This window comes from Odocoileus virginianus, chromosome 6 (genome assembly GCF_023699985.2).
Source record: "Odocoileus virginianus isolate 20LAN1187 ecotype Illinois chromosome 6, Ovbor_1.2, whole genome shotgun sequence".
Lineage (NCBI taxonomy): Eukaryota > Metazoa > Chordata > Mammalia > Artiodactyla > Cervidae > Odocoileus > Odocoileus virginianus.
This window is the reverse complement of record NC_069679.1, coordinates 4611905-4639347: the sequence shown is the minus strand read 5'-3', so window position 1 is coordinate 4639347 and position 27443 is coordinate 4611905. Positions and strand designations below refer to the sequence as shown.

The 27443-nt window shown below is 42.6% G+C and overlaps 1 protein-coding gene across 1 annotated transcript in view; it reads left to right on the top strand.

The window, feature by feature from the left end:
* The window catches only part of SERINC5 (serine incorporator 5), a 102049-nt gene that overhangs the window by 60363 nt on the left and 14243 nt on the right, over positions 1 to 27443 (top strand). The window contains exons 3-8 of the mRNA XM_020870008.2: positions 11276 to 11454; positions 11927 to 12009; positions 13502 to 13595; positions 20566 to 20777; positions 22311 to 22406; positions 24783 to 24909. Of these exons, the coding sequence (XP_020725667.2) occupies positions 11276 to 11454; positions 11927 to 12009; positions 13502 to 13595; positions 20566 to 20777; positions 22311 to 22406; positions 24783 to 24909 (791 nt within the window). The remainder of the gene's footprint in view (positions 1 to 11275; positions 11455 to 11926; positions 12010 to 13501; positions 13596 to 20565; positions 20778 to 22310; positions 22407 to 24782; positions 24910 to 27443) is intronic.

The window sequence follows — 27443 nt, the reverse complement described above, 5'->3', positions numbered from 1 at the left end:
ACAAAATACCAGCAAATAAGTGTGGCTGTGTTCCAATAAAACTTTATTTACATGAACAGGAGCTGGCTGGTTCTGACCCACAGACTTTCCTTTGCTTTGCTGGCCCATGGTTGACCTCAGTGGCTCGGTTTGTGTCAGACGCAGTTGTTCTCCCCTTTCCCTAGAGGGGAGACCTAAATGGGCTAAACTTTGTGCTGAGGCTCCTGGAGCTCCTGATTAAGTTGCAGATACCAGGTTGTAGCCACGTTCTAGGTTGACTAGGCAGGAACAGCACAGCTGTAAATTTAGTGAGACACATTTAACAGCATGATGTTTTTACTTGTGATGAATTTACTCATCCTGGCCTTTTGAGATACACAGTAAATCATTCACAGGTTAAAAAAAACTCATCAGCCCTTCTTTCTGTTTAGCCAAACCAAGCATTTTGGTGATTGGGAAGAAGTAGGGAGGGAGAAAATGAGAATGTGGGTACCCCAGTTCTCCTGGGGGCCTCCAGTTCCTGGTCCAGTGTAAAATGAGAAGGATGCTGGGCCAGACATCGAACTGTGTGTGTGATTGGGTTCTTAGCCCTAACAGTGGGGACCAAGTGACCAGGGGCTCTCAGAATCTGGAGGGTGTAGGTTTGGTAGTGTCAACTGGAAAAACATGCACAACCTTTAAGTTGAGTGTTAGGTTTTATTCAGTGGGAATGTTAGGACTCGAGCCCAGGAACAGCATCTCAGGGCAGTCCTGAAAGAGCTGACTCTGAAGAGGCAGGGGAGGAGCCAGGCTATGTACAAGTCTGCAGCAAGGAGGCAGGTAATCTGAATATTGAAAGATTACTCTGTGGCTCAGCTGGTAAAGAATCCGCCTGCAATGTGGGAGACCTGGGTTCGAGCCCTGAGTTGGGAAGACTCCCTGGAGAAGGGAAATGCTACCCACCCCAGGATTCTGGCCTGGAGAATTCCATGGACTGTATAGTCCATGGGGTCGCAAAGAGTCGGACACAACTGAGCGACTTTCACACTTCCAGGTGGCTCAGTGGGTAAATAATCCACCTGCAGTACAGAGACTTGGGAGATGAGGGTTCAATTCCTGGGTCAGGAAGATCCCCTGGAGAAGGACATGACGACCCACTCCAGTATTCTTGCCTAGAAAATCCCATGGACAGAGGACCCTGGTGGCTACAGTCCATGGTAGAGGACTGAAGAGGAGTCTTCAGTCGCAAAGAGGACTGAAGGAACGGAGTAAGCACACACTAAAGAAAAGCCAGATCTGTCACATGAAGAGATTTAGCCATCTTTTACGTATAGGAAGATGCAAGTCTCCGGGTTTGCTGAAATCATTTCTTTCATGTGCATCTAACTATCTGGGGCCAGTCCTGCTTTCTTTATAGTTCACTTCCTAATTCCTGTTTTCTGTAAGGGGTGTCCGATGAGGCCACCTCTCACAGTCCACCAGCTCCTCAGCTTAATGGGGAGGAAGTAGGTGATGTCTTCCAAATAGCTGGCTTTGTTTCAGGCTCAGATATTTGCATTTGAAAGAGACTTGAGTGTAGAGCAGGAAATATTTCATTTCACAGTAGAGTTCCATCTTTTGGAGAACATTAGGTTTCTGTGTCCTACCTAAGGCAAAATCATGGATTGTTGTTGTTCAGTTCCTAAGTCGTGTCTGATTCTTTGTGACTCCATGAACTGCAGCACTCCGGGCTTCCCTGTTCTTCACTACCTCCCAGAGTTTGCTCAAGCTCAGGTCCATTGAGTCAGGGATACCATCCAACCATCTCATCCTGTCGCCCCCTTCTCCTCCTGCCTCCAATCTTTCCCAGCATCAGAGTCTTCTCCAGTGAGTAGGCTCTTCACATCAGGTGGCCAAAGGATTAGAGCTTCAGCTTCAGCCTCAGTCCTTCCAGTGAATATTCAGGGTCAGTTTCCTTTAGGATTGACTGACTAACATGGATAGTCAAAATTAAAACATGAAAATGCTTGAAATATCCGTCAAGTAGAGCACATGTGGCTAGCATTTCTCTAGAAAGTTAGCTCCTTGTTAGCTTGGATTTTTTTAAAAAAATATCTCTTTATTCATTCATTCATTTTTGGCTGTGCTGGGTCTTCATTGCTGTGCTTGGTCTTCCTCCAGTTGCGGAGAGCAAGGGCTGCTCTCGAGTTACAATGCGTGGGCTTCTCATTGCAGTGGCATCTCTGTGGAGCATGGGCTCTAGGGTGCTGGCCCAGTAGTTGTGGTGTGTGTTGCTCCGTGGCATGTGGGGTACTCCCGACCAAACCTGTGTACCCTGCACTGGCAGCGAATTCTTAACCCCTAGACCACCAGGGAAGCCCTAGCTTGGATTTTTAATCCATTTTATTTGCTGCTTGAATCTCCATAACCTAGAAGAGTACCTGTACATAGTAGATATGAATGAGTCAGGGAAGGATCAAGCCCTGTGCTATGATATCTAGGTATATTTACATAACATAGTATGGGATGAAGAGTACACCTGTAAACTCCCATTTCATTGGACTTTCAGTAGCTGTTTACAGAAAACCAAATCACCACGCTATTCCTGTTCAGATGTTCAATGGGAAGTTAGCTGATTTGGCGCTGCTCACGTATGCTATAAGCACATCCTCGCACTGAGAAGCTGTCTGACTAGAAAGCCCTGTTTAGGGCTGCCTGTTTAGACACTTGGTCCTTTTCAAAGAAACCCCAGCATCTGAGTGTTCAAGAGAGAGCTGTCAGTGGGCCTTGTTCGTCTCAGTGGGCCTTGTTCGTCTCAGGGGGCACAGACTCCTCTATGAGACCCTGCATCCTGTGGGACAGAGTGTGGGTCAGTCACTGTGTCTCCCATCTAAAACAAAGTCCAGGCCTCCGCAGCTGCAGCTTATCCCTGGGTTTATGTGTGGATTTGTTTTCTGGACTCAGGGCCCTGGCCCACCCTTTCCCCTTGATTATGGGGGCCGTGCTTGCTGGGAAGCTGGCCCGTAGGAGCAGCAGAGACCCTCCTGGCTCTGAGACGGGGTGGGGAGCTCTGTTGGCTCCTCTCTTCGTCTTGTCTGTTCTCCTGTCACCCATCACCCTAGCGTCTTCAACCCTCCCTGGGGAGAGTTTGTCAGCGTCTGTTAAAATTTAACCTCCTTCATGATCCAGCATTCGTCTTCTGGGTGTCAGTCTTCCTCAACGCCTCTACCTGTGCAGAGAGAGAGGCATGCGATACCCACAATACGGGCACTATCGATTATACCTTGTTCCTGAGGCTGAAAACTCAGAAACAGTGTGAGTGTCTGCCACGAGGCTCACAGAGACCAAATTACGATGGGTCTGGGCTGTGGACTTCTGTAGAGTAGTTTCAGTCAGTTCAGTCGCTCAGTTCGTGTCTTACTCTTCACGACCCTATGAACCGCAGCATGCCAGGCCTCCCTGTCCATCACCAACTCCCGGAGTCCACCCAAACCCATGTCCATTGAGTCAGTGATGCCATCCAACCATCTCATCCTCTGTCGTCCCCTTCTCCTCCTGCCTTCAATCTTTCCCAGCATCAGGGTCTTTTCAAATGAGTCAGCTCTTCGCATCAGGTGGCCAAAGCATTGGAGTTTCAGCTTCAACATCAGTCCTTCCAATGAACACTCAGGACTGATCTACTTTAGGATGGACTGGTTGGATCTCCTTGCAGTCCAAGGGACTCTCAAGAGTCTTCTCCAACACCACAGTTCAAAAGCATCAGTTCTTCAGCGGTGAGCTTTCTTTATAGAACAGTTTGAAAGGTTGCACATAGATTTGTGTGTTGAACATGCAGCAATCTGTGGGACATAATGAGTGGGGAGTAACAGAGCAAAGGGCCTACAAGGAAGTGTGACAGGGGTTCCTTCTGGAAGCAGTCAGGTTAGGGTTGGAGTCGTGATGGTTAGGGGGATTCAGTTACCGGTATCTGTTGTAATTTACATTTTCTTTGACAACAGTAATGTAAATATGTGTTGCCTGTGTGTATGCTCACTTGCTCAGTCATATCTGACTCTTTGCGACCCCATGGACTGTAACCCTCCAAGCTCCTCCGTCGAGGGGATTCTCCAGGCAGGAATACTGGAGTGGTTTGGCATTCTCTTCTCCAGATTGCTTGTATAGTGATAAATAAATATATTTTAGAATGATGCACTTTTAGGTTTGCAGTTAGATTTCTTGAAAGCAGGGGTGAAAGGCCTGTTGGGGTCACTTCCTGCCCAGTGTCCAGCCTGCTGGACTGTCTCTCCTCAGCCTCCAGTCTCTGCTCTGGAGAATATTCGGATTACTGCTCGGAATGACTCTTTGTTGCCAAATCCAATGTTACTTCTGGCATCTCATCAGCTGGTGGTATTTGACACACTCTGCTTCCTGAGAGCTGCTCAGCTTCTCTCTGGCTCTGTATCTTGTCAGTTCCTTTCTTGTTTTTTCCCCCCCTTCTTCCCAGTCCCTGAATGTTGGCATTCCTCAGCTCTCTGGGCTGTTCCCAGCTCTGTCTCCTTCATCCCCTGCTCCTCCACCTGGGTTCCTCTCCTGGTAAATTTGTGTATTCCATTGAGCGCCTCCTTTGCCATCTCTGCTGGTCCCTACCAGTCCTGCTCTCTCGCCATCTGCCCACATTTCCCCCTGATGCTGGCAGCCTGTGCTTAAGTGAACTACTGCCCCTGCACCCTGAAGCCGCCCCTCTGCTGTGCTTCCTATCCACTGCTGGCCCGCCACCCAAACCGCTGCCAAACTAGAAATGGGGACTCTTGGTCCTTGGTCCCTCTGCCTTCCCTCATAGGCCGCACCAGTCAGCACGTAGGACCCGTCTATTCCATGGCCCCGAGCCCCACTGCTGCTGCCTCATTGAAGATTTATGTGAGTCTTCGCTGGGATTAACTCTTATCCCTCCTTCAAGATTAGCCAGTGGTCTTTGTACATTCTGCCTTCATAAACCCTAATTCCCTGGGCAGACTGACGTTAGCTGCTCCCTGTTTCCCTTCTGAGGAGGAGCCCCTCGTGTCCTCATTATTGGTCAGTTCTCTGCAAGCCGTCTTGTTTCAATTGAAAGCTTATTATTTAAAGTTTGTGATTGGAGTTGTTTTCTAACTAACTAATCATATTTGTAGTGGTTTGATCCTGAAACTCCAATACTTTAGCCACCTCATGCGAAGAGCTGACTCATTGGAAAAGACCCTGATGCTGGGAAGGATTGGGGGCAGGAGGAGAAGGGGATGCCAGAGGATGAGATGGTTGGATGGCATCACTGACTCGATGGACATAGGTTTGCGTGGACTCCGGGAGTTGGTGATGGACAGGGAGGCCTGGCGTTCTGTGGTTCATGGGGTCGCAAAGAGTCGGACACGACTGAGTGACTGAATTGAACTGAACTGAACTGATCCTGAAAGGCTCATGGCGGAGGGGGAGCTGTGAACTCTAGCATCGTCTCTGTCTTGCATGCTTCTGAGATTCTGGGGAGTTACTATTGGGGACATTAAGTTCCTGACTGTAGAGGTGACTGGGTCAAATATAACCAGGCTCAGTGGAATTTTAGTTCCCCTTGTAACTTTTAATGAACTTCCCATGTGGCTCAGTGGTAAACAGTCTGCCTGCCAATGCAAGAAATGCAGGAGACACAGGTTTGATCCCTGGGTCAAGAAGATCCCCTTGAGTAGGAAATAGCAACCCACTCCGGTATTCTTGCCTGGGAAATCCATGGACAGAGGAGCCTGGCAGGCTACAGTCCATGAAGGTACAAAGAGTCAGACACGACTGAGCAACTGAGCACCCACATATGACTTTTAATAATGACACGTTGCAAACTTTTCTCTTAAAAAATATTTAGAAATCTGAACAAGAGAGAGGTGAGTCCTGATGGTTACTTTTTTTTTGTTTGGCTGCGCTGCATTACATGTGCGATCTTGGTTCCCTAACCAGGGATGGAACCTGCGCCTCCTGCCTTAGAAGTGCAGAGTCTTAACCACTGGACCACCAGGGAAGTCCCTGGTGGTCACTGTTTTTAAAAATAGGCCCCACAATCCAGAAAGGGCCTCAAAGGTAATAATTTACAGAGAAATGACCCTTGATTGTTAGAAGCTGTCAAGGGGAGGATGGAAGCTGATTTTAGCCTTCCCCGTTTTGCAACTCCTGTCCATGGGTGGGTAACATACATGGGTGGGTCCACTGTCATGGACACTGGAATTTTTCCACAGAGAAAACTAAACTGTCCTAAAAAGTTTACAAATAATTGGAATGTCAGAAAGGGGAGATAGTCTTGGTTCTGAAGTTTATTTCAAGTAAGATACTAAACAGAACCTGTAGATCTAGTTCTTCTAGGTTTTGTGATATCACTCCTGCTCAGCTCTCCCAAAGCTTTCTTTGCAGCTTGGTTTCATTCAATGTCCTAAAAATTTGATATAATGGAAGGTAAGACTCATTAGCTTTGCTAATGTGCCGTTTACTCATCTCTCTAAAATAATGTTATGGGGACATGATGCTCCTTTTCCTCTTCATTTCTGTAAGAACCACTCCCAAATTCTATTCTTTATTTCTAAGCTTGCATCATGTGGGTCCCTGGCCAACTAGACCTATAGGCCTTTCTAACCCTGCCATTATTTCTTCACATTTATTTGCCTGAGACTGAAATTGTTTTAAGGGCATAGCCAGCATCTCCGCTCAGTAGACAAGCCATGGGGATTTTCTAGCTAACATCTCTAGCCTTAATACTTGGATTGATGTTTTGAAATGTCTTCCCTGATTTGGAAGTTCAGATACATGTATTTTTCGAGTGTGACTAGGTCTCTGAAAGGCAAGTAGTGAGTCCTGTTTTTTAGAGCTCAGTTCTTGCACAGGAATACCTTGTCTTATTGCGCTTTACTTTATTGCGTTTCATGGACGCTGCGTTATTTACAAACTGAAGGTTTGCGGGAACCCTGCCTCGAGCAAGTGAATCACCGTGCCACTTTCTGAACGGCATTTGCTCGCTCTGTGTCACACTTGGGTAATTCTTGTGATATTTCAAACTTTTTCATTACTGTTGTTACATGTTCAGTGATCTTTGATGTTATTGCCATGACTCACCAAAGGCTTAGTTGATTGGTATTCTTTAGCAATAAAATATTTTCAAATCTTATATTATCAAATTTTTAAGCACTGCTTTAAAAAAAAACACATAATGCTATTGCACACTTGATAGACTGCAGTATAGTGTAAACTTAACTTTTATGTGCCCTGGGAAACCAAAAAGTCATGTGGCTTGCTTTACTGTGCTGTTTGCTTTGTTGCAGTGGTCTGGAACCGAACCCGCAGTATCTCTGACTTATGCCTACATAGATGTGCTAGGGAAAGGTTCACCTTATTGAAAGTTGCCAGTACGGTTGTTCCTTGGTATCCTTTGGGGGTTGGTCCCAGGACCCTCTTGGATATCAAAATCCACTGATGCTCAAGTCCCTTATATAAAATGGACTTGCATATAACTTAGGCACATCCTCTTAAATACTTTAAATCATTGCTAGATTATTTAAAGTGTCTAATACTATGTAAATAGTTCCAGATACATGGCAAATTCAACTTTTGTGTTTTGATACTTTCTGGGGAAAAAAAAAATTTTTTTTTATTTCTTTTTTTGGTTAGTTAAATCCATAGATGCAGAACTGGCAGTTATACAGAAGTTCAACTGTATCTTTCACTATTAAAACTTTGGTAAAGTGAATAGCGCGTCTACTGAGTTCTAAGATGTTTATCTCCCCTCTTGTTTAAATCAGAATGCATCAGCCAGTCAGGGGTCCAGGTAGTGTGCCTGACTCCCTCCCCATTATTATAAAATAGATGATGACTTAGAATTAAGTACGTTTGCTTAATGGCTGCTATGGATCAAGAACTGTTTACAAGGATTCTTGTAAATGAGTCCTGTTTACAAGGATTCACTGATTTCATTCTCAGAGCAGCTTCACGAGGTGGAAGGCAGTATTATTTCATTGTACAGATAGGGAAACTGAGGCTCAACTAGGGTGAGTAATTTCCCAAAGTTATTAGTGGAGTTAGGGTTGGAAGTCCACATGAGCTCTTTATTCTCACTGATACTTGTGAGTTTGAGCTTGGTTGCTCAGTGGTTGGGAGGATACTCCTTGCCCTCGGGTCTGTACAGAACCAACTACAGATGCAATGTCCCTGGATGCCCAGAGTCAGACATAAGAGGCAACATCCTTAGCAGGCCCGCCCCCTCCATCCCACAGTGTGGAATCTGTGTGTGATCTATGTTTTCTTTTTCTAAAACTGGGATGGAGCTCAGAACAGCAAATATTTAATCAGGGCAAATTCCCGTTACTAAATCCTGCCAGCCTGTTCTACTCGGAGGTTCTTTACCTAAAAATATTCACCACATGCTGAAGGCTAGACGACTTGAGTCACCCACAGAGCATAAGGCAGGTCTTAGTATTTAGAGCAGGGGATTGTTTGCCTACTTTTATTGTGGATGAGATATGCAGTGCCACGTGCTCACACCCTTTGATGAGCCTAAGGGCCTCTGGCGGTAAGTAAGGGTTTGGGGGAGGGGAGTTTGCGGGGGATGACAGGGTAGGTGCTCATGTCTGCTGGCAGGAGCATTCTTGAACTGATCTGAGAAGAGAGAATTGGGTGTGGGTAGGGAGGTGGAGAAGAGCCTGCCTGGGAAAGATGGACTGGGTAGGTTAAAGGAGCGCTGACAGGCATGTGTTATGGCAGGAGTGTGGAGGTGCTGTGCAAAAAGGATTAGCTTTGCTGACAGAGAGAACAGAGAAGGTGGGGGAAGAGTTGAATGGATATTATAGAGCAGTAAATCCCATATGAATAAAACAAATAAGGTGGAGGCATGGTGCCTCCTTTCACAGATTTAAAGCAACATTACCTCCTTATTCCCAGTACCACTCATAGGGTGCAGCTTTTGTTTCCTGCTATAGGCTCTGAAACATTCACTTGTATGGGGTCCCCCATGACTTCAACAGATGAAGATTTTAACCATGTGAATTTGCTCACTCACTGTGAAACAGCTGAAAATTCGGACTCCTTCAGAAAGCCCTTGCTAAGGTCTCTCATGACCTGGTTGGGGTGCATCCTGCATCTTAATCACTGTTTTCAAGCCGTTTACAGACCCACCTTCTCACTGGTGCTTCCAACCCTGTATGTTAAAAACAAACTCCCAGAGCTCTTTTCAGTTCCTAGGGCTTCCCTGGTGGCTTAGAGGGTAAAGTGTCCGCCTGCAATGTGGGAGACCCGGGTTCAATCCCTGAGTCGGGAAGATCCCCTGGAGAAGGGAATGGCAACCCACTCCAGTACTCTTGCCTGGAAAATCCCATGGACGGAGGCGCCTGGGAGGCTGCAGTCCATGGGGTCACAAAGAGTCAGACACGACTGAGCGACTTTCCTTTCCTTTTTTCCTTTAACCCTATTCCCTCTCTACCCTAAATACTTTAAAAAGGCAGAAGAGAACCCTCCCCCATCCTTCAGTCCTGCCAACTATGACTTCTACCCATAGACTTTGTATTTTTTCTGCTACTAGTTGACCTTCTTCGCTGTTATCTGGACTGTTAGCTCAGTGGCCTTCTAATCCTTCTGCCTCAAACTCGTCCCTTTTGTCACATGTTCTTCACTTTGCAGCCAAAGGCATTCCAGTTTAAATAGCTGTTTCCCCTTCCTTACAGTATGGGAGCCAGTCTTCTTGGCATGGCATATACCTGGCCCTTCCCACCAAGATCATGCCTTCTTTTGAGCTTTATCTCTTGCCAAGGAATACTTTTTTAGTATAAGTATGCCCCCCATGCAATATTTAGTCTAAGTATATCCCCAAATATTGTTATATTAAAAATTAGTTGTTATTTATACAACATTTAAATTTAACTGGACAATCTGTGTTTTATCTGGCTTAATATTTTACCTGGCTTAGTCAAAAATAATAGTGATGTCTCTCTTTGTGGATTTATATCTTGCTGTGATCTAAAAACATTGGAGTTACAGGAACTTGCTGACCACAAAATGTTTGGTATTTCTTTATGAAATCTTTTATAGCTATGCATGAAAGTGAAACTATTATAATAGGATCTCAGTAACAATGCATTTTTGCCTAAGACACTAATTTTTTTTTAAAAAATCATATTTAATAGTAATGATTGCAGATCTTTTCTGAGGGAGAGAATACTCAGGAAGGAAGATGAACTTCAATTACATTTAGTCTTCCTTCCATTTATGGAAATCTTTTATTTTAAAACTTATTGAATTTTTATTTTTTTGGCTGCACCAGGTGACTTTTGGGACCTTAGGTCTCGGATAGATATTTTAATAACCTTATTGTTACTGTTTCTTTAGGATCTTTTCTGTAGAAGAAATGAAATTATCATGCTTCAGTTTTACCTTTAGTGTTTTGTCCTATTTTCCCCTGGTTTTAGTTTTTGTTTTGTGAGTAAAGGCTATAATGTGATTTTTCAAATTATTTTCTGTTCTGAAGAGTGTTCAGCTTTCATGTTGGTAAGAAGCAAGTTTCTCTTTTTTTTTTTTAACACTAAATCTTTATTTTCTGACATTAATAGAAATATGCTGCTTGTTCTCATAATGTAAGTTTTTAATTATTCTGATAATGTAAGTGGGTTTTATATAAAACCTTCTAATTATACTGGACTAAACCATTGTTGACATTTATCAGATTAAGGCCCATAAATAAAGAACTCCAGTGGATCAAGTAAAAATCCTATTAACCACCAATTCATAGAAAAATATATTAAATTTAAAAAAAAGATGTGAACTTTACTAGTAATGAGGTCTATGGATATTGAAACAAGATAGTGGTTTTTAGCCCTTAAATGTGGTGCTCAGGCTGGGAATGTGAGCAGTCTCAAGTATTGCTACTGGGATATAAACACAGCCTTTGAAAGAGTGATTTGACTTTATTGCTTGAAATTTTAAAATGTAGCTACTGCCTGACCCACTGATTTCATTTCTAGGTTAGGAGCTTATCCTATGTAAATAATGGCATATGTGCACTTAATCTCTATATTTACACATTTTAAGAAAAAATACCCGTGTATTATAAGTATAATTTTTTAAAATTCTGATGCTGGATTTCAGAATTCATTAGGGGTAAGTGAAGGCTGAGTGGTACATTGTGAGCGCTATATCTCTAAAAAGGATTCAGAGAAAATGAAGGAAAAGGTCTTTGGAAGAGAGACTTTCTTCTCAGTCTTAATTTCTCTCGGTAATTAATTTCACATTGAATTTTGACTTGCAGGCTGAAAGAACCGCACCAACTCTTCCTTACGTGGTTTTAACAAAGACGTTTTCTCTTTTTCTTCAGATCCCTTATTTTGAAGATATCTGTAAAGGCATTAAAGCCGGTGACACCTGTGAGAAGCTGGTGGGGTATTCTGCAGTGTACAGAGTCTGTTTTGGAATGGCCTGTTTCTTCTTCCTATTCTGCCTCCTGACCTTGAACGTCAACAACAGTAAAAGCTGCAGAGCCTACATTCACAACGGGTGAGTCTTCGTGGGGATCGCTCTCCTTTCCCTGAACTCAGAGCAGCATTCCAGGGCATCTCTACTCGTCACACCCTCTGACTGCTTTCCTCTAGTTGAAGTTGTTGACAGTGATTTGAGAAAATTACACTTTTCACCACACAGTGGACTAAGGACTGAATTCCTGTTTGTAACACCTGATGCCACAATGAGCAACGCAGTGGAGATAAGAGCTTATTTCCTGTACCAAGACCTTCCCCCAGGTCATTTCCACCCTGCAACAAAATGTTTTGCACAATCAGAGGCCAAACATTGAGTCTGTCTAATTATGGGAGGAGGCAGTCCCCAGTCACTTAATTTCTTCCCCTCCATTTGAAGTGAACAGAATCACCGATCGACACACTTACCTTCTAAGACTAAGAGGGCTTTTGTCCTTCCTTGAATATCATTTGAATACATTTCCTCTGTGTTTTTTTTCTTTTTTCCCCTCCAGCTTTTGGTTCTTTAAACTTCTGCTGTTGGGAGCCATGTGCTCAGGAGCCTTCTTCATTCCAGATCAGGAGACCTTTCTGAATGGTAGGAATGGAGGGTTGGGGGTATCTATTTATTGTGTTTTTACCCACTTTGTAAAATTGTTCCAAAGCATAGTCCAGGGTGCCTTTGATATTTTAGGTTACTAACTTTCTTGTAGCTTAAAAAAAAACCCTGCCTCACCTGCCCACACCTCATTCATCCTTCTACTTCCTGTCTCCCCTTCAACAACCTCCCACCCCACCCCCATCTCCCCGGATGGGTGACAGAACCTCTAGTTACTCTGCTGGCTGAAGAATTGAAGTTAAGGTTATTGGCCTGAAGGGAAAATGAGGCACTTGGAAAACTTGTTTGAAAACTAGTTTAGCAAGTCAGCAGCGTGAGCAGGGAGACCCTGTTCTTTCTTCCTTGCCCACAAACCCAGGGTTTGTTAGCAGCTTTAAATCTGCTGCAGCGATAGTGGGCTATAGAAAGGCTGTGTCTAAGATATAGCTGCGTCTAAGACAGTGGGGTCCTCTAGGCTATGTCTAAACCTGACTGGTGTGAAACTGTGTAACACTGAATGCTATTCAGTCAATTACATTCAATTCAGTTGTATGTCCTTACTGACGGAATCTACCAGAAATACTTAATATGAAGCATTCAATCATAAGTGAAACAAGGGGCCCTTCTTTATTTCAGCTAGGGAGGGGAAAAATAAAGCCTGCGTTTCAGAGGTTCAAAGAACTGTTCAAACCCAGTGGATTCACCTTCCTAATTAAGATAGTGATAAGTATTCACATTATGAATGAGGAACAGCCATAGGTCCTCAAATAACCACATGCCAGGTCCAGCGAGTTTCTTAGAGTCACACTGCTTTTATGCATTCCTTAAGGAAGTTGTATCCAAGTTGTCTTTTTACCTAAAATACTGGTAACTAGTTTTCTAGTCCCCACAGAGGTCCTTGTGTATATTAGAATAATATACTTAGAATGGATGGGACCTAGCAGTTAGTCCACTAGCTCAGCTCAGTTGGTTTATAGATAACCAGAGATGTGAGGTGCTCATCCAAGGTTTGAGCTGCTTTGTGGCTGAGCTGGAAGTAGAACCCTAGTTTGAACCTCATTTCTTCACTGAACCTTGATGGGTCTCTCCCCAGTAAAATTCAAATCCTTGCTTTTTCTGGCAATATGTGATTTTACTTTTAAATGGGGGGGGGGGGGTTGTTGTTGCTTTTATGAATTAACTACACCTGTTAGGGTATCTGGCATTTATTTATAGCATGGAGGTGAAGCTAGGATGCTGTGGTGCCAGACTGCCTGTGCTCACATCCCAGCCACATCCTTTATGGGCTGCAGGACCTGGTCAGCTTATGTAGACTCTATTTTTCTCATCTGTAAAGTGGGTATAATAGTAGTACCCATCTTGTACAATTGTATGGGAATTCAGTGTGTTAGCAGTACAGGGAGTCTGAGGTAAGAATTAACCACAGTCATTACTTTTTTGAGTTAGACACTTGGGACCGTCATCTCATCTTTCAAACGGTCTTCTTTTGCAGCCTGGCGCTACGTGGGAGCTGTTGGAGGCTTCCTCTTCATAGTCATCCAGCTCCTCTTGCTTGTGGAGTTTGCACATAAATGGAACAAGAACTGGTATGTGCCTTTGCGGAAAGCTTCCACGTGAACGCACTCTCTAGCTCGGAGAAAGTGCCCAGTGTCGACAGAGGCCCTCCCCTGAGTGGGATTGCCAGGGCTTAGCAGCCTGCTTACACCAAAACTGATTTTTGCAGGTTCTCTCCCTTCCCTCTGCTTTTTGAACCTCTTGCTTTACTCCTCTCCCATACTGATTTTCTCTCATTCCTACCTTTCTTTTTCCCACGTCAGTTCTTTTTACTTTTTTCTCCCTTTTTCCCCACACCCTCTCGTTTGGACTCTGAGACTTAGCCATGGGCAACCCCCCTGCTGACGCCTCACAGCCCAGCTCTGTGCTGTGTCACTGGCTAAAAACATTGAGAGAGCTTTATCTTGGGCCCCCATCCTTGGCAGATTAAAAAGAAAAAAGTAGTTTGGAGTGGAAAGTTCACTTTCAGCAGAGACTATTTGATGGACTAGTTCTTTCCTCTTTAAAAATAATTTTGTTGCTTCTCAACTGCCTAAGAGAGGAAGGGTGCCTTCATAGGATTTTTTGTTGTGCTCACTTAGAAAGCCATCCTGACTTTTAAAAATTAGACTCTAAGTGCCTTAAAAATAGGATTCACGTCCCAAGATGTGTGGCAAATGCCAAACTTTTAGTGGCTCCTTTTAATCCTTGCTGAGCTACATTGAGGAAATGACTAGACAAGGGTCTGGCTTCTTCAGTGCTAAGGCCAAGTTGACTCTGTTACTCAGGGCAAAGTTCTATCTGATTTAACTGTTCTGTCTGACTTTATAAAATATGAGTGAAAATAACTGCCTGCTGTATCTAGTAAGGCTCTTGTTATTTTGTAGATTTTTGTAGGCATCATGTTATTTTATACTCTTTTGGGGTAGGGGAAATCTGAAAGTTCTATATGCATGTGAATTTATTTTTTTAATTTTGGATAACATAAAATATACTGTCCACATTCTCTCCAAACACTTTTCATTCTGATTATATTCTGCAGCTTGGTAGTTGTTCTGTTTGGGGTTTGTTTTGTTTTTTAAAGATCAAATCATGAGATGCATGAATGAAAAGATACTGTTAGTCATTTTATTATTTGGTAAATACTAGAGTATGCACCCAAATGCCAATGTTAAAAATGTTTATAGCACATCAGATCATCTTCCAAGTAATACTAGTCGTATTTTGATATTTTCCAAGTCTTAATCAACTAGAAAATGCAGATTTCTAGGTCTGAATTGTGCTCATATGTGAATTTTCTTTTCAGTGTATTCATTTTTGCTTGTGCTGGGTCTTCCCTGCTGCTCAGGCTTTTCTGTAGTTGCGGAGAGCAGGGGCTGCTCTTCATTGTGGTGCCTGGGCTTCTCTCGTTGCAGAGCTCAGGCTCTAGGGAGCACAGGCTCAGTAGTGTGGTGCACGGGCTTTAGTTGTTCTGCGGCATGTGGAATCTTCCCAGACCAGGGATTGAACCCGTGTCCCCTGCACTGGCAGATTCTTATCCACTGTACCACCAGGGAAGTCCAAAATATAAGTTTATTATTGCATGCTGTCCCACATTTTGAGTCATCCCGGATACCTAGTATGTTTGTGGTTTCTACTAGATCTTGTTTTGAGGCTGCAGAGTTTTCCTGAAGATAAGTCTAATGGGTGACTATAGTTTCATGTGACCCTGTTTTCTCAGTTGTACAGAAGAAAGGTGCACAGTAAGTCAGAAATGCATTTTAGTTGATGAAATATCACACTTTCCATTAATTCTTAATATACTTTCACTCTGAATTTTTTGTAAGACAAAATGTAATATGTCACCCCCAATTTTTTCTAAGATTTTCACAAATTTCGAGTTAGGAACTTGGTAGTAAAATATTAATATCTTTGATTCTGAGGGCCTGATTTGCCCATTAAATAGTATGTTCTCTCAAGAATGCTTGTGCTGCTTTATTCTGACTTTTAATGTTTTGATTGATTCTGAAGCCATTTTCTAGGACTGATTATCGATGCCAAGTTTTAACAGGCATTTTGGAAGAGTTTGATCACTTTAAAAACTTTTCAGAAGCCACCTAATAGGAATGGCTTGAGAGTTTTGCAGCAATTGATGTTGCTGGTGTACTGGCTGTGGGGCCAGTATCCCAACAAAATCCCTTTTGTCCACATGCTTGTGGTTTCTTGATCTGCCTAAAATTAAGATTGAGCTAGGAAATGTACAAATATTGTTATTTTTATGTAAATTCATTTAATTTAGCAGTTTTTTTTTTTTTTAATGGAGATTCTTGCTTTCAAGGTTAGTCTAGAAAATATAATACTTGTATCTCTCTTCATGGATGGAACAACCAAAGTTTTTCTTCCCTTTTCTTTTTTCTCCTTTTGTAAAGATCTTGGGAAAGAGATAATCTCAAAGGCGGTAGAAGAGAAAAGGCCATGGGCCTGGATACCAGGCAGCAGATTTTAATGACCCTGACTGTCTGGCTGTTTTACTTGAGGCATGTGTGTGTGTTCAGTTGCTCAATTGTGTCTGACTCTTTGTGATCACGTGGACTATAGCCCACCAGGCTCCTCTGTCCATGGGATTCTCCAGGCAAGAATACTGGAGTGGGTTGCCATTCCCTTTTCCAGGGGAGCTTCCTGACCCAGGGATTGGACCTGGGTCTCCTGCATTGCAGGTGGATTCTTTACCATCTTTGAATTTTAAGGCATATGACTTGACTGGTCTGACCTCAGTTTTTATACCTGTAAAGTGATAAGTTTTGTTCTTTTGTTAAAAGATAAGCTAGGACATTTAACAATGTTTGTGTGAAAATTGATTCAAATTTAGCACTCTCCAATCTAGCAAGTAGAAAGGAGCTCTGAGGAGTTGTACAAAATAAAAGGACTTTTATAGGCAAAAGGGAGCAGAGACAAGGAAGTTACATTAAGCAGAAAAGCAGTTTAGTTATTATGAGGTAACTTTCCTATAGGGGATGGCAGGTCCTACCAGTCAGACTACCTAACTAGTTAACTAGACTGTCTAATTAGTGCTGAATAGCCGATTTCTGATTGGCTGGTTTAAGATTCTGTTTCTGGGAGAGCTGATACTCTGTGGCATTGGTTTGGCGACATGGGGCTTAGCATTAGTGACTTCATTTTAAGTCTTTCATCTTGTTTTTAACACTTTCTAGGCCAATTTTTGTGGTTTGAAGTGTCAGTTCTATATCAAAACTGAAATCACAAAAAACAGATGGTACAGTCAGGTGTTTCTAATGAAGACCCATTTTCTAGACTTTCTAGATTTAAAAATTCACTTTGTTGTTGGCTTTTGTTTTCCCGTAGTGCTCATCCCACGCCTGAGCCCAGCCACCTCTTCTAACCTGATAACCTTCTTGCTTCTGTATCTATGCACTTCATCCTACCATTTGGTCCTTTTCTAATCTTCACCTAAGTGCTTGCATTGACCATTGATTCAAAATTTTTGGAGTGCTAACTCTGTGCCAGGCACCAAGAGTACAGTCATGGCATTATTTGGCGTGTCTACAGAAGTTGTCTCGGGAGGACCAGCAGGGGCTGGAGCAACAGGGAGCGACCACTCAGTCGTCATTGCTGCATCAAGCTGTCCTCTGACAGTTGGCAGTCCTGGCACCGATATTCTTTAAGCACCTGTTGCTTGCCAGGCACTTGACAGTAGGCAGTGAATGCAACTGTGCCCTGCTCTGTGGAGTGTATATTCTCCTAGAGAGGAGACGGGGTAGCTAATAAGTCTAATCAAGCAAATAAGTAATAGGTTCAATGGTGGAGAGTGTGCTGTGGGTGTGAGAGTTGGGGCGAGCAGGGCCGGGAAAGGGTTTCCTTATAAGGTATGAGGGAGATGAAGGAAGTTGGGAAGAGCCTGGGGCAGGGCTGCGCTGGCTTGTCTAAGGAGTGAGGAAACATCCACTGTGGCTGGACCCCAGTGGCGTGAGGGGAAGGCGCAAGAGAGAAAGTCATTCATCAGAGATGGCCCTGTAACAGATCGTGAAAGGTTTCTGGGGTCATCATGGCAGATGGCAGGGCACTAGAGGTACAGAATCTAATGCACATTTTAAGTTAAGAAAAGATGAGAGGAGGTCATAGGTGGAAGTAAGGAGACTAGTGGGAGGTGATCCAGGGGAGGGATGACGTAGCTTGGTGCTAGATGGTAGCAGCAGTCAGATGCTGATAGAGTCTGAAGTGGGAACCAAGGGAGTTTGCTGCTGGAGTTGGCATGATGTTGGGGAGAGGGGAGGAGCAGGGAGTGAAAGACAGTGGCCAAGAGCACCTGCAGTTCTTTATCTACCCCCACCCCCAATGGAATTGCCATATTCTGAGATTGGGAAGATCACAGGAGAGCAGGTTTGGGGATGGAGGTTTGGATACTGGCAAATTAACCTGGACCTCCTAAGATCCACAAGCCAGTTAGACCTCCAAGTGGAGACATTAACAGGGATAATAAGAGCCTGGAGTAGAGGGGAGAGGTTAGGGTTGAAGATTTAACCTTGGGGATCCAAGCAAAATTAGCTGTTAAGAAAGTCCTTCTTACACTAATAAAATAGCCCAAAAGACTGGTGGGGACACAGCTGGATCCCCCACTTACACACTGGTCAGCAGTGTTCACCTTTTTCTTCATAATCCATTTTCTCTCCCTGTCAACAGGTAGCATTTGACTCTTTCCTTTCTCTAAGTCTCACTTTATCTTCATGTGATTTGTGTGCCTTCTCTATTACAATAACTCCACAGTCATCAGACTCCCTGGCTTGGTTTCAGGAGTATGATGGTCATTATCATTTTGGCCTTTCCTCTTTGTTTCCTTTGTCTCTGGCCGCAGTAACTTCTCCATCATTCAAACATTTCAGCTGGGCTCCTTGAACACTTCCCAACTCTGTGAAGACATGAAGCAAGCTGCCTGCTCTCGAAGTTTTGTGAGATGTGGTTACAAAGGGCAGTTGACCCCTAAGGCAGACGAGGTGATTCGGACGACCCCCTGCTGTAGTCCTGTCCTCTTCTTTTAGCATCACCAAGCCTCTTCTTTGTTCTGAACAAGCTCTATAGGTTGTTAAGCCACCACATACTTCTCCCATCCCTTTAATAATGTTTATACAAAATAATATAATCTTTACACCAGTCTCCTCTTCTAGATTCTTTATTATAAATCCCATTAAAAATTTTTCCTCTTTTTTCTGCTAATTTTATTCTTCACTTTTTTTTTTGGAGGAGGTGGCTGTGCTCCAAGGCATGTGGGTTCTTAGTTCTTCAACCAGGAATCAAACCGAGGCCCCTGGCAGTGAGAACACTGAGACCTAACCACTAGACAACCAGGGAATTCCTGCCTTCACTTTGCTTTAATGTCAAGCTCTTCCTTAATCATATCTGGCATTGTTTGGGAGAAGCAGTACTGGTATAGAGTCTTCTTTTCAGTGCAAGGACAAAAGAGATGAGGTCAGCCAGTCTTTCTCTGGGTGAAGTTCAATTACTTCTCTCTCCCTAAAGAGAAGATGGGCATCAGCAGGAGCTGCTGGCAGCACTTGGAGAAAGAGACTGGCACCTCCGGGCTCTGTATTTCTGGGAAAACTCGGAGAGAACTCCAGCACACAGCCCACTTTATAATACTGCCAGAACTTGTCCTGGGGTAGTTGGCATCCAGAATGGGGAAGCTAAAGTCGGTGAATATTCATTTTAGTTACTGAATACACTTGAGTCAAGACTGAAGTTTTTCAGGGTTAAGAAAAAATTCTATGCTTGAGCCAAGAATTTTTTGCATATTCAGCTGTACCTTCTAGTTTTTAGTTGGTAAAACAATTGTTTGCTGTTGTTCATACACTAAGTCATGTCTGACTCTTTGTGACCCTGTAGACTGCAGCACCTTAGGCTCCTTTGTCCTTCACTATCTCCTGAAGTTTGCTCACATTCATGTGCATTGAGCTGATGATTCTGTCTCACCATCTCATCCTCTGCTGCCCCTTTCTCCTGCCCTCAGTCTTTCCCAGCATCACAGTCTTTTCCAATGAGTAGGCCCTTTGAATCACATGGCCAAAGTGTTTGGGCTTCAGCTTCAGTCCTTCCATTGACTGTTCAGGGTTGATTGCCTTCAGAATTCACTGGTTTGATTTCCTTGTGGTCCAAAGAACTCTCAAGAGTCTTCCCTAGCACCATAATTCACAAGCATCAATTCTTCAGCACTCAACCTTCTTTATGGTCTAACTCTCACATCCATACATGACTATTGGAAAAACCATAGCTTTGACTAGATGGACCTTTGTTGGCAAAGAAATGTCTCTGCTTTTGCATATGCTGTCTAGGTTTGTCATTGCTTTCCTTCCAAGGAGCAAGCATCTTTTAATTTCATGGCTGCAGTCGCCATCCACAGTGATTTTGGAGCCCAAGAAGATAAAATCTCTCACTGCTTCCACTTTTTCCCCTTCTGTTTGCCGTGAAGTGATGGCATAGGGTACCATGGTCTTAGTTTCTTGAATGTTGAGTTTCAGGCCAGCTTTTCCACTCTCTCCTGATGAAGAGTCTATTTAGTTCCTCTTTGTTTTCTGCCATTAGAGTGGTATCATCTGCATATTTGAGGTTGTTGATAATTCTCCTGGCAGTCTTGATTCCAGCTTGTGATTCATCCAGCCTGGGCTTTCGCATGATGTACCCTACATAGAAGTTAAACAAGCAGGGTAACAATATACAGCCTTCTCATACTCCTTTCCCAATTTGGAACCAGTCTGTTGTTCCATGTCCAGTTCTGACTGTTGCTTCTTGACCTGCATACAGGTTTCTCAGGAGGCAGGTCAGGTGGTCTGGTATTCCCATCTCTTAAGAATTTACCACAGTTTGTTGTGATCCACAAAAACTGATAAAATAATAGGTCTTCTGAATATCTCCTTACGATGGTCTGGGACCTGACAGCATTAGCTAATAATGCTTGAAGGGTGGTAGATATTGTTGGAGAATCAACTGACCTGTCTTCCCCGCACCCCTCCCTCTTCTCTACTTCTGGAGAAACAGGACTGCAGGCACAGCTACCAACAAGCTGTGGTACGCCTCTCTGTCCCTGGTGACCCTCGTCGCGTACTCCATCACCACGGGAGGTTTGATTTGGATGGCAGTGTTTTATACCCAGAAAGATGGCTGCTTGGAAAATAAAATTCTCCTGGGAGTAAATGGAGGCCTGTGTCTGCTTATGTCAGTGGTATCCATCTCACCTTCTGTCCGAGATCGTAAGCAGTTTTTTTTCCTTCCATACTTCCTTGTTCATATTATAAATGTCTTTGACCCTAATTTTGGAAATTATGGTCAGTTCTTATTTTACCACAGGTGGGTCAGCATAGGAAAGGTGGGATTCCAGTGTCCTCTTCGTTCCCTGCACTGGGCTGAAGGTGATAGTCAATCATGCCTCTGTCAAAGATTTGAGTATAATGAAGTCAATGAATAAGAAGATAGATGTTACAATTGTTAAATAATGTACTACAAGCAGCATTTCAAAGGAAAATGCCTTTAGTGGATATTTAACTCTTCCCTATAATCTTTTTGTAAAATTTGAATGAATGAGAAGGCTCCCAAAGGAGCTGTTTTGGGGCTTATCTTTGACTTAAGACCCCTGTGGACCACAAAAAGTACAGCGTGGTCCCAGAATCAGGAAACAGGAAATCCAGTCCTGGCTCAGCCATCCGCTGGCCCCAGGAGCTGACCTTTCTCAGATCCAAGTCCTTCCTCAGCAAAGCCGATAGAAACCTGTGAGCCTGATCTTGCTCATGGTTGTTTCAAAGCCAAAAGAAATGACTGAAGTTCATTATTGAAATTGAGATTGTTATTACTCACCCAGTTCCTTTATCAGTTAAGGATTTCCTAAAACATTATTACTATTCAGATCAAAATATTCTTTGGGTTAAATTATACCCTTTGAAATAGTTATAATTTGGTTTAGTGCCATTAATTGTTAAAGGTAGTCTCATCCCCATGCCAAAGAGCACCATTGAAAAGGGCCTATTTTTTACCTTTATTGGTCCTTATAATTTGAAAACTAAAATTCTGGACATAAATTTAATCAGAGGGAAGACTAGGTAAAACTAAATCTTTTTATGTCTGTGGATGGTTGAAAATTTCACCAAAAAAAACGATGAATCTCTTTTATTGCATCTTGGTTACTCTTAGCCATCTGAACAGTTTAATTTAAATATTGTAACATAAAAGGCCTTTTCCCAATAAATGCTGAGTCCCATAGCCTCATTCTTTGGCTTGGACCAATTCTAGTATTCCCAAAGGTTTTCTGTCCATTGACAGATAAGAACTCTTCCCTACGGGCATGGATTCTGAGTATCTGATGGCTTTGTGAGTCTGGAATCCAAGTCCTCCCTATAAAACCCATCATTTACCCCCCTAAGCTATGTGATCTCACAAATTAACAGTGGTAAATTTTTTCTGGAGACCTTGTGATTTAAGAACTAATGTTAACGAACCTCAGGGAGACCAGGCAGTATGTTTCAGTACAGCTGTAGTTATTATCAAAATAAGGTGTTGGGCGAGAACTCGTCAGAACTTGGCATCTCTGAAACAGCATTTAGGTTCAGTGTGTGACCCCCTCCCCCCCAAATATTTTAGTGTTATATGAGAAATACATTACGTACCTCTTCTTACCTTCACGTGTGGGGCTCCAAGTTTGAGGGATATTGTTTGGGGCAGACCTTTTTTTTGTGGGGGTGCACATGCTTTCTCACCGTTGATTTATGACATGGTCCCTTGTCGTTCTCCAGGACAGCCACACTCTGGGATACTGCAGTCGGGTCTCATCAGCTGCTATGTCACGTATCTCACGTTCTCAGCCCTCTCGAGCAAACCTGCAGAAGTAGGTAAGCTGGCCTTGTAGGGAGACTGAGCTTGCAGGGTGAATATTGTCATTTGTGGGGTGAGGACCGTGCCTCCTCGAACTATCGTTTAAGTGTCAGAGATGCAATCCATCAAAGTAGAGAGGTGATCTAGACTTCTTCGCTAAATAGTGTCCTCAGCATGGGACATGAACCTGGACCTTCCTTCTCCCGAGTCTTCCTGCTCGGCAGGAAAGACATGAACTCACGGGGGCTCATGAGTTTGCTTGTAAGCCTAATCTGCATGTTCCTGCTCAGAAATAGTCAAATAATCAAGAAATTATCAGAAATATTCATGATATTTCCTTTTGCTCTTTTTATTATTGTTATTGTTTTTTAGATGGTTATTAATTTACTTCAGTGATCATTTCTCTGACTCTAACAGAGAAAGAATGTTGGGGAGTGTTCTGCCACTTCAGTAACTTATATAAAGTGACTTACTTTTCTCTTCCTAGACATCTCACCTTTAAAATAAGAATTTTAATTATTATTTTAAGAAGATAATTAAGATTCCTCTTTTATAGGGTGGTTTTTAAGACTTCAGTTGAGTACGTGTGTATCTGTATACGTACAGTTTCTGGCATGTCAGAGGTGCTATGTAAAGGTTACCTATTATTTTTGTGGAGTAATTGCAGTGGACATTTGAGAACTATCAAACACCATTATAGGTTGTTACTGGATGAGCCCTTGAACTTTCCCAGTGAAGGACCATATTTTCTTGTTTTGATCTCCAAACTCCTTATATTTCATCATTTTTTTTTCACTTTTGTGATATATAGATGTATATATACACGTATACTCATATATACATAATATATATAAATGTGTGTATGTCTGGGTATATTTTATATCAATCAAGTTAAATACATATACTCTTTTTTCTAGAGTAGAAAATTGATGTTTTCCTTTTTTAAATTTAGAAAGTAAATGCAAAGATGTTTTTGAAAATTTTAGCATATACGTGTAGTATGTAGGGTCTTGCCTTTATAGCTATTTATAGTACAATGTGAATATAATTGTAGGTTTTTGTTAAGTATAGTTTATCCTGGGTGTAATTTTTTTAGGAAAAAAAGCTCTATAAATTTGACTTCAAGTTTATTTAAATCTAGTCTATTTAAAACTTTTATGAGTGTTTTGACTATTTACATATTAATCTCTGGCTTTAACTTAATGGGGTTTTTTGGTTACAGTGTTTTTCTTCTCAATGGCCAGTGTCACTTAAATACAGAAAAAAACTTTATTTTTAATTTTGGGTGGTAGTATTTAAATAGCAAAGTTCATATTTTGGTCAGGTTTGTAAAGAAAATTTTCATTGGCCTAAGAATAAAGATTCCTTAAGCCACAGCACACAGTTAAGCTTACAGTTTCAAGTGGGAGTACAAGTAATAATTTTAGTGCAACTTCAAGCCCTTAGAATGTGCATATTTGTAAAATGGTTTGTAGTCTGTTATTTTATGTTTATGTTCCTCATTTTTGGGCAGAGCAAATAGAGCCAGCTTGGGCATTCAGAATTGAAGACTCTGTTAGATAAAAAGTAAACAACTAATGGTGGTAATATGATAGGAATCTTTGTTATATAGCCTCTACAATTTTATAAGATTCTAGCCACTTGAGAAGTTTCCCAGGTTACAGCCTAAAAGATGTCATGACCGTCCTGTTCCTGACAATAGAATGACTTCTTATCTGGGTGGTGGCTGTTGGCCAGACAGCAGTTCCTGCGAGTTCTGTTTGATTGTTGGTTAGTCTCAACATGCCTCCATGTCTCTCCAAGGAAGATAGACATGGAGGATGCTCTCAGTTACCTGTATGCTACCTGCTGCCCAGTCAGCCAATTTATTGTTATCATTTAGTCCCTAAGTTGTATCTGACCCTTTTGTGACCCCATGGACTGTAGCCCACCAGGCTCCTCTGCCCATGGAATCCTGCGGGCAAGAATACTGGAGTGGGTAGCCATTTCCTTCTCCAGGGGATCTTTCCAACCCAGGGATTGAACCTGTGTCTCCTATTGGCAGGCAGATTCTTTGCCAATGAGCCATGAAGGAAGACCCATGAGCCAATACTTTTGACTATTGCTCCAACAGTACTGAAAAAGAACATGACTCTTAGAAACCCCTGGTACCAAAGACCCCTTGAGCACTAAGCTGACACCCAAGGGTCTTACACGGAGAGGCTGCCTAGGTGGAAGAGGGTGCTTTACAGAGCATGATCTAGTCTGAGTTGAGCTGGATGGTAGAGGAAACCTTTCCAGCACTGAGTGTTCACTGTTCTCTACTGCATGAATTTTCCCAGAGTGAATGCATCCCTGAGTCACAGAGGGCTTTTCTAATATGGCAATGATTCCTTTTTTCTTTTGTTCACAAGTCCTAGATGAACACGGGAAGAACGTCACCATCTGTGTGCCTAACTTTGGTCAGGACCTATACAGGGACAAGACCTTGGTTGCTGGTCTGGGTACTGCCATCTTGTGCGTGTGCATCTTGTATTCATGGTAAGTTCTAGAAGTTACCTGAGGCCATCTTTGCAGACTTTAAAAGTACAAAAGGAGAATTTACATAAGTTTTAGCAGTATGAGGCAGTCAAACAAATACCATCTGAGGAAGAGGGGAAATGAAGCCTGAAGTAAGAAGGTGGTATTACAGCATGAAATTCAGCTGTTTGGACTTCATTTTACATAGCTTGTACTTCTTTGGGGGAAATAAAATAAATATATATGGTATGTTGCGATCCTTTAAAAGATGGCTGAGTATTGCTTGCTAAAGCCCTTTTGGAGAGTAAGGGAGCACAAAGTGAGGAAGAGACGGTATGTGCCAGAATGTTTTGGCAACTTTCTACTCCAACAGAAAAAACGTTTGTTCTCTTGTTGATGGAAAGAGTACAAAGTACTCCATACACAGACATTTTGTGCTTGGTCCAGGAAAGACAGGAAACATTTCTTTTATGCTAAAACTCACATTGCTTTTAAGGAGCAAAGTCATTCCTCCAAAAGTAGGTGTGATACATAAGCAGGCTGTGTTTTAGGTGCTTGGGGTGGGGTTTGTTATTTTAAAATCTATATAAAAAAATATCAGAGGGAGAAGAGTAAAGGATAGGAATCATAAGTTTCTTACTCCATTTACATGTTTCACTGATGATCACGCTTTCCCTTGACAGTCACCCTTTCATGTTTAAGTTTTACTCCTGTGTTTTACATTTCAGTATATTTCAGTATCTAAAAATTTCAACCAGTCACAGGCACATTATAGTGATCCTTTGGCCAAAACTGAACTACCCTTGGTGGCTTGTATAAGTAGAATGTGTCTCTGTGCACGCTGGCATTTTCTCTTACAGCTTCTCACACCCCTTCATGCTGTAGAGAGGGACCAACAGACATGGACCTGGACAACAGACATAGGCAGGAGAACTGAGTGTTATGAAGCATGTGTTCACAGTCATGCATCAAGTGTGCAAAGGCATGCAGTGTCGACTCTCAGCCTGTTTGTGACACAGCAGCAGCCTCACCACACAGCAGAAGCGACCGTGGCGAACACTTTCTGGCCTTCTGTTATTATTAATTCCATACGTGTTCACTGATTCAGGCCCACATCAATGCATGTTTTCAGGAAAACAATTAAGGCACCCACATTTTAATCCTGATTCTCAGTCCTTCCTTTCTTAAGTTTTTCCTTCCTGAGTCTATTGTTTTTGGGCTTTGGGGGAGAAATGTCAGCAACATGGCTAATTTTATGATCTGTCACTCACTTTTTTTCCATATTGGCAGGTAAAAAATATTGGTGAGTCCAGCAAGGAGAAAGGTTACTAAACTATAAATGTAGAATATTTCAGTTTTAGAATAAAATGTAGTTGTATTTACATATGAAGAAAAAGTCCCGGAAAGAGATAAACCAAGCTTGTAATGGTGCCAGTATTATGTATATAATTTTTTTGTTTTTTTCTTTAAAAAAAAATGTTTTCTTTTAACATGAGCTATTGCTTCTTTTGTTTGTATTATCAGGGAAAAAAAGCTGTAAATATATTTGATAGACTAAAATCAGGAGTTTTTGTGAGTTGCTGAATGCCTAATCCCACATGATTAAAAATGTTTGCTCCCTTAGATAAAATAGGGCCTAGGTTTGCTATCAGTGGAAAAGATGCAAAAACGCTATTTAATATGGTGATAGAACTGCCACCAGTGGTTTTGTTTTGTGGTGTGTAATTTCCACCCTCTATGTCGCTTTTGAAATTTAGCGGCACCTTAGCAGAGGTTGGCAAGGTCTAGTCTGAGATTCCCAAAAGAACTTTTGAAGCTGACAGCTGCTATGTAAAATCTGTCTAAATGCCAATAGCAAACATTATTGAATGCTGGTAATCAATCTGCAAAACCATAGTGCTCGAAGGATGAGGAGTCAGAAAACAGCAGCCACACCAAGTGGAGCTGAGGAGTAACCAGGCAGCTCCGTGGCGCTGATGCAGCACATGTAGCATGTAGCATGTAGCACATGGCATGAATGTCCCACCTGGTGATGGCAGTTGATTGCTGGGGGTTCAGTGCAGTCTGCACAGTGAGGGGGCCCTGGGTGACTGGTGTTTGCTCTAATTACCCACCGCAGCTCCAGGAGGAGTGGGCTTTGAGAACTTTATACCAAGCAGCCTGGAGTTCAAGGGGGCTTTGAGTGCAGCCCTAGGAGGGCCTTGAAAAGGGGAAGTATGGGAGGTGGTACAACTTGGAGGATTTCAAAGCTTGACTTCCTCGACTCGAAAAGGATTAAGAAGTTGGAAGATGTTACAACAGGAGGCTGCATTGCCTGGGTGAAAACTGTCATTTGAAGATTGCAAGAATGTCTAGATTTCTCGATAGAATCTGTAGGAAGACTAGTGCATTGCAGAGAGAAGAATTCACCCATTTTCTTTCTTTTTTTAAAAAAAATTTATTCTTATTTATTTTTGGTCCTGTTGCTATGAGTGTGCTTTCTCTAGCTGTGGCGAGCGGGAGCTCTTTGCTGTGGAGCTGGGACTTCTCATTGCAGTGGCTTCTCTTGTTCAGAG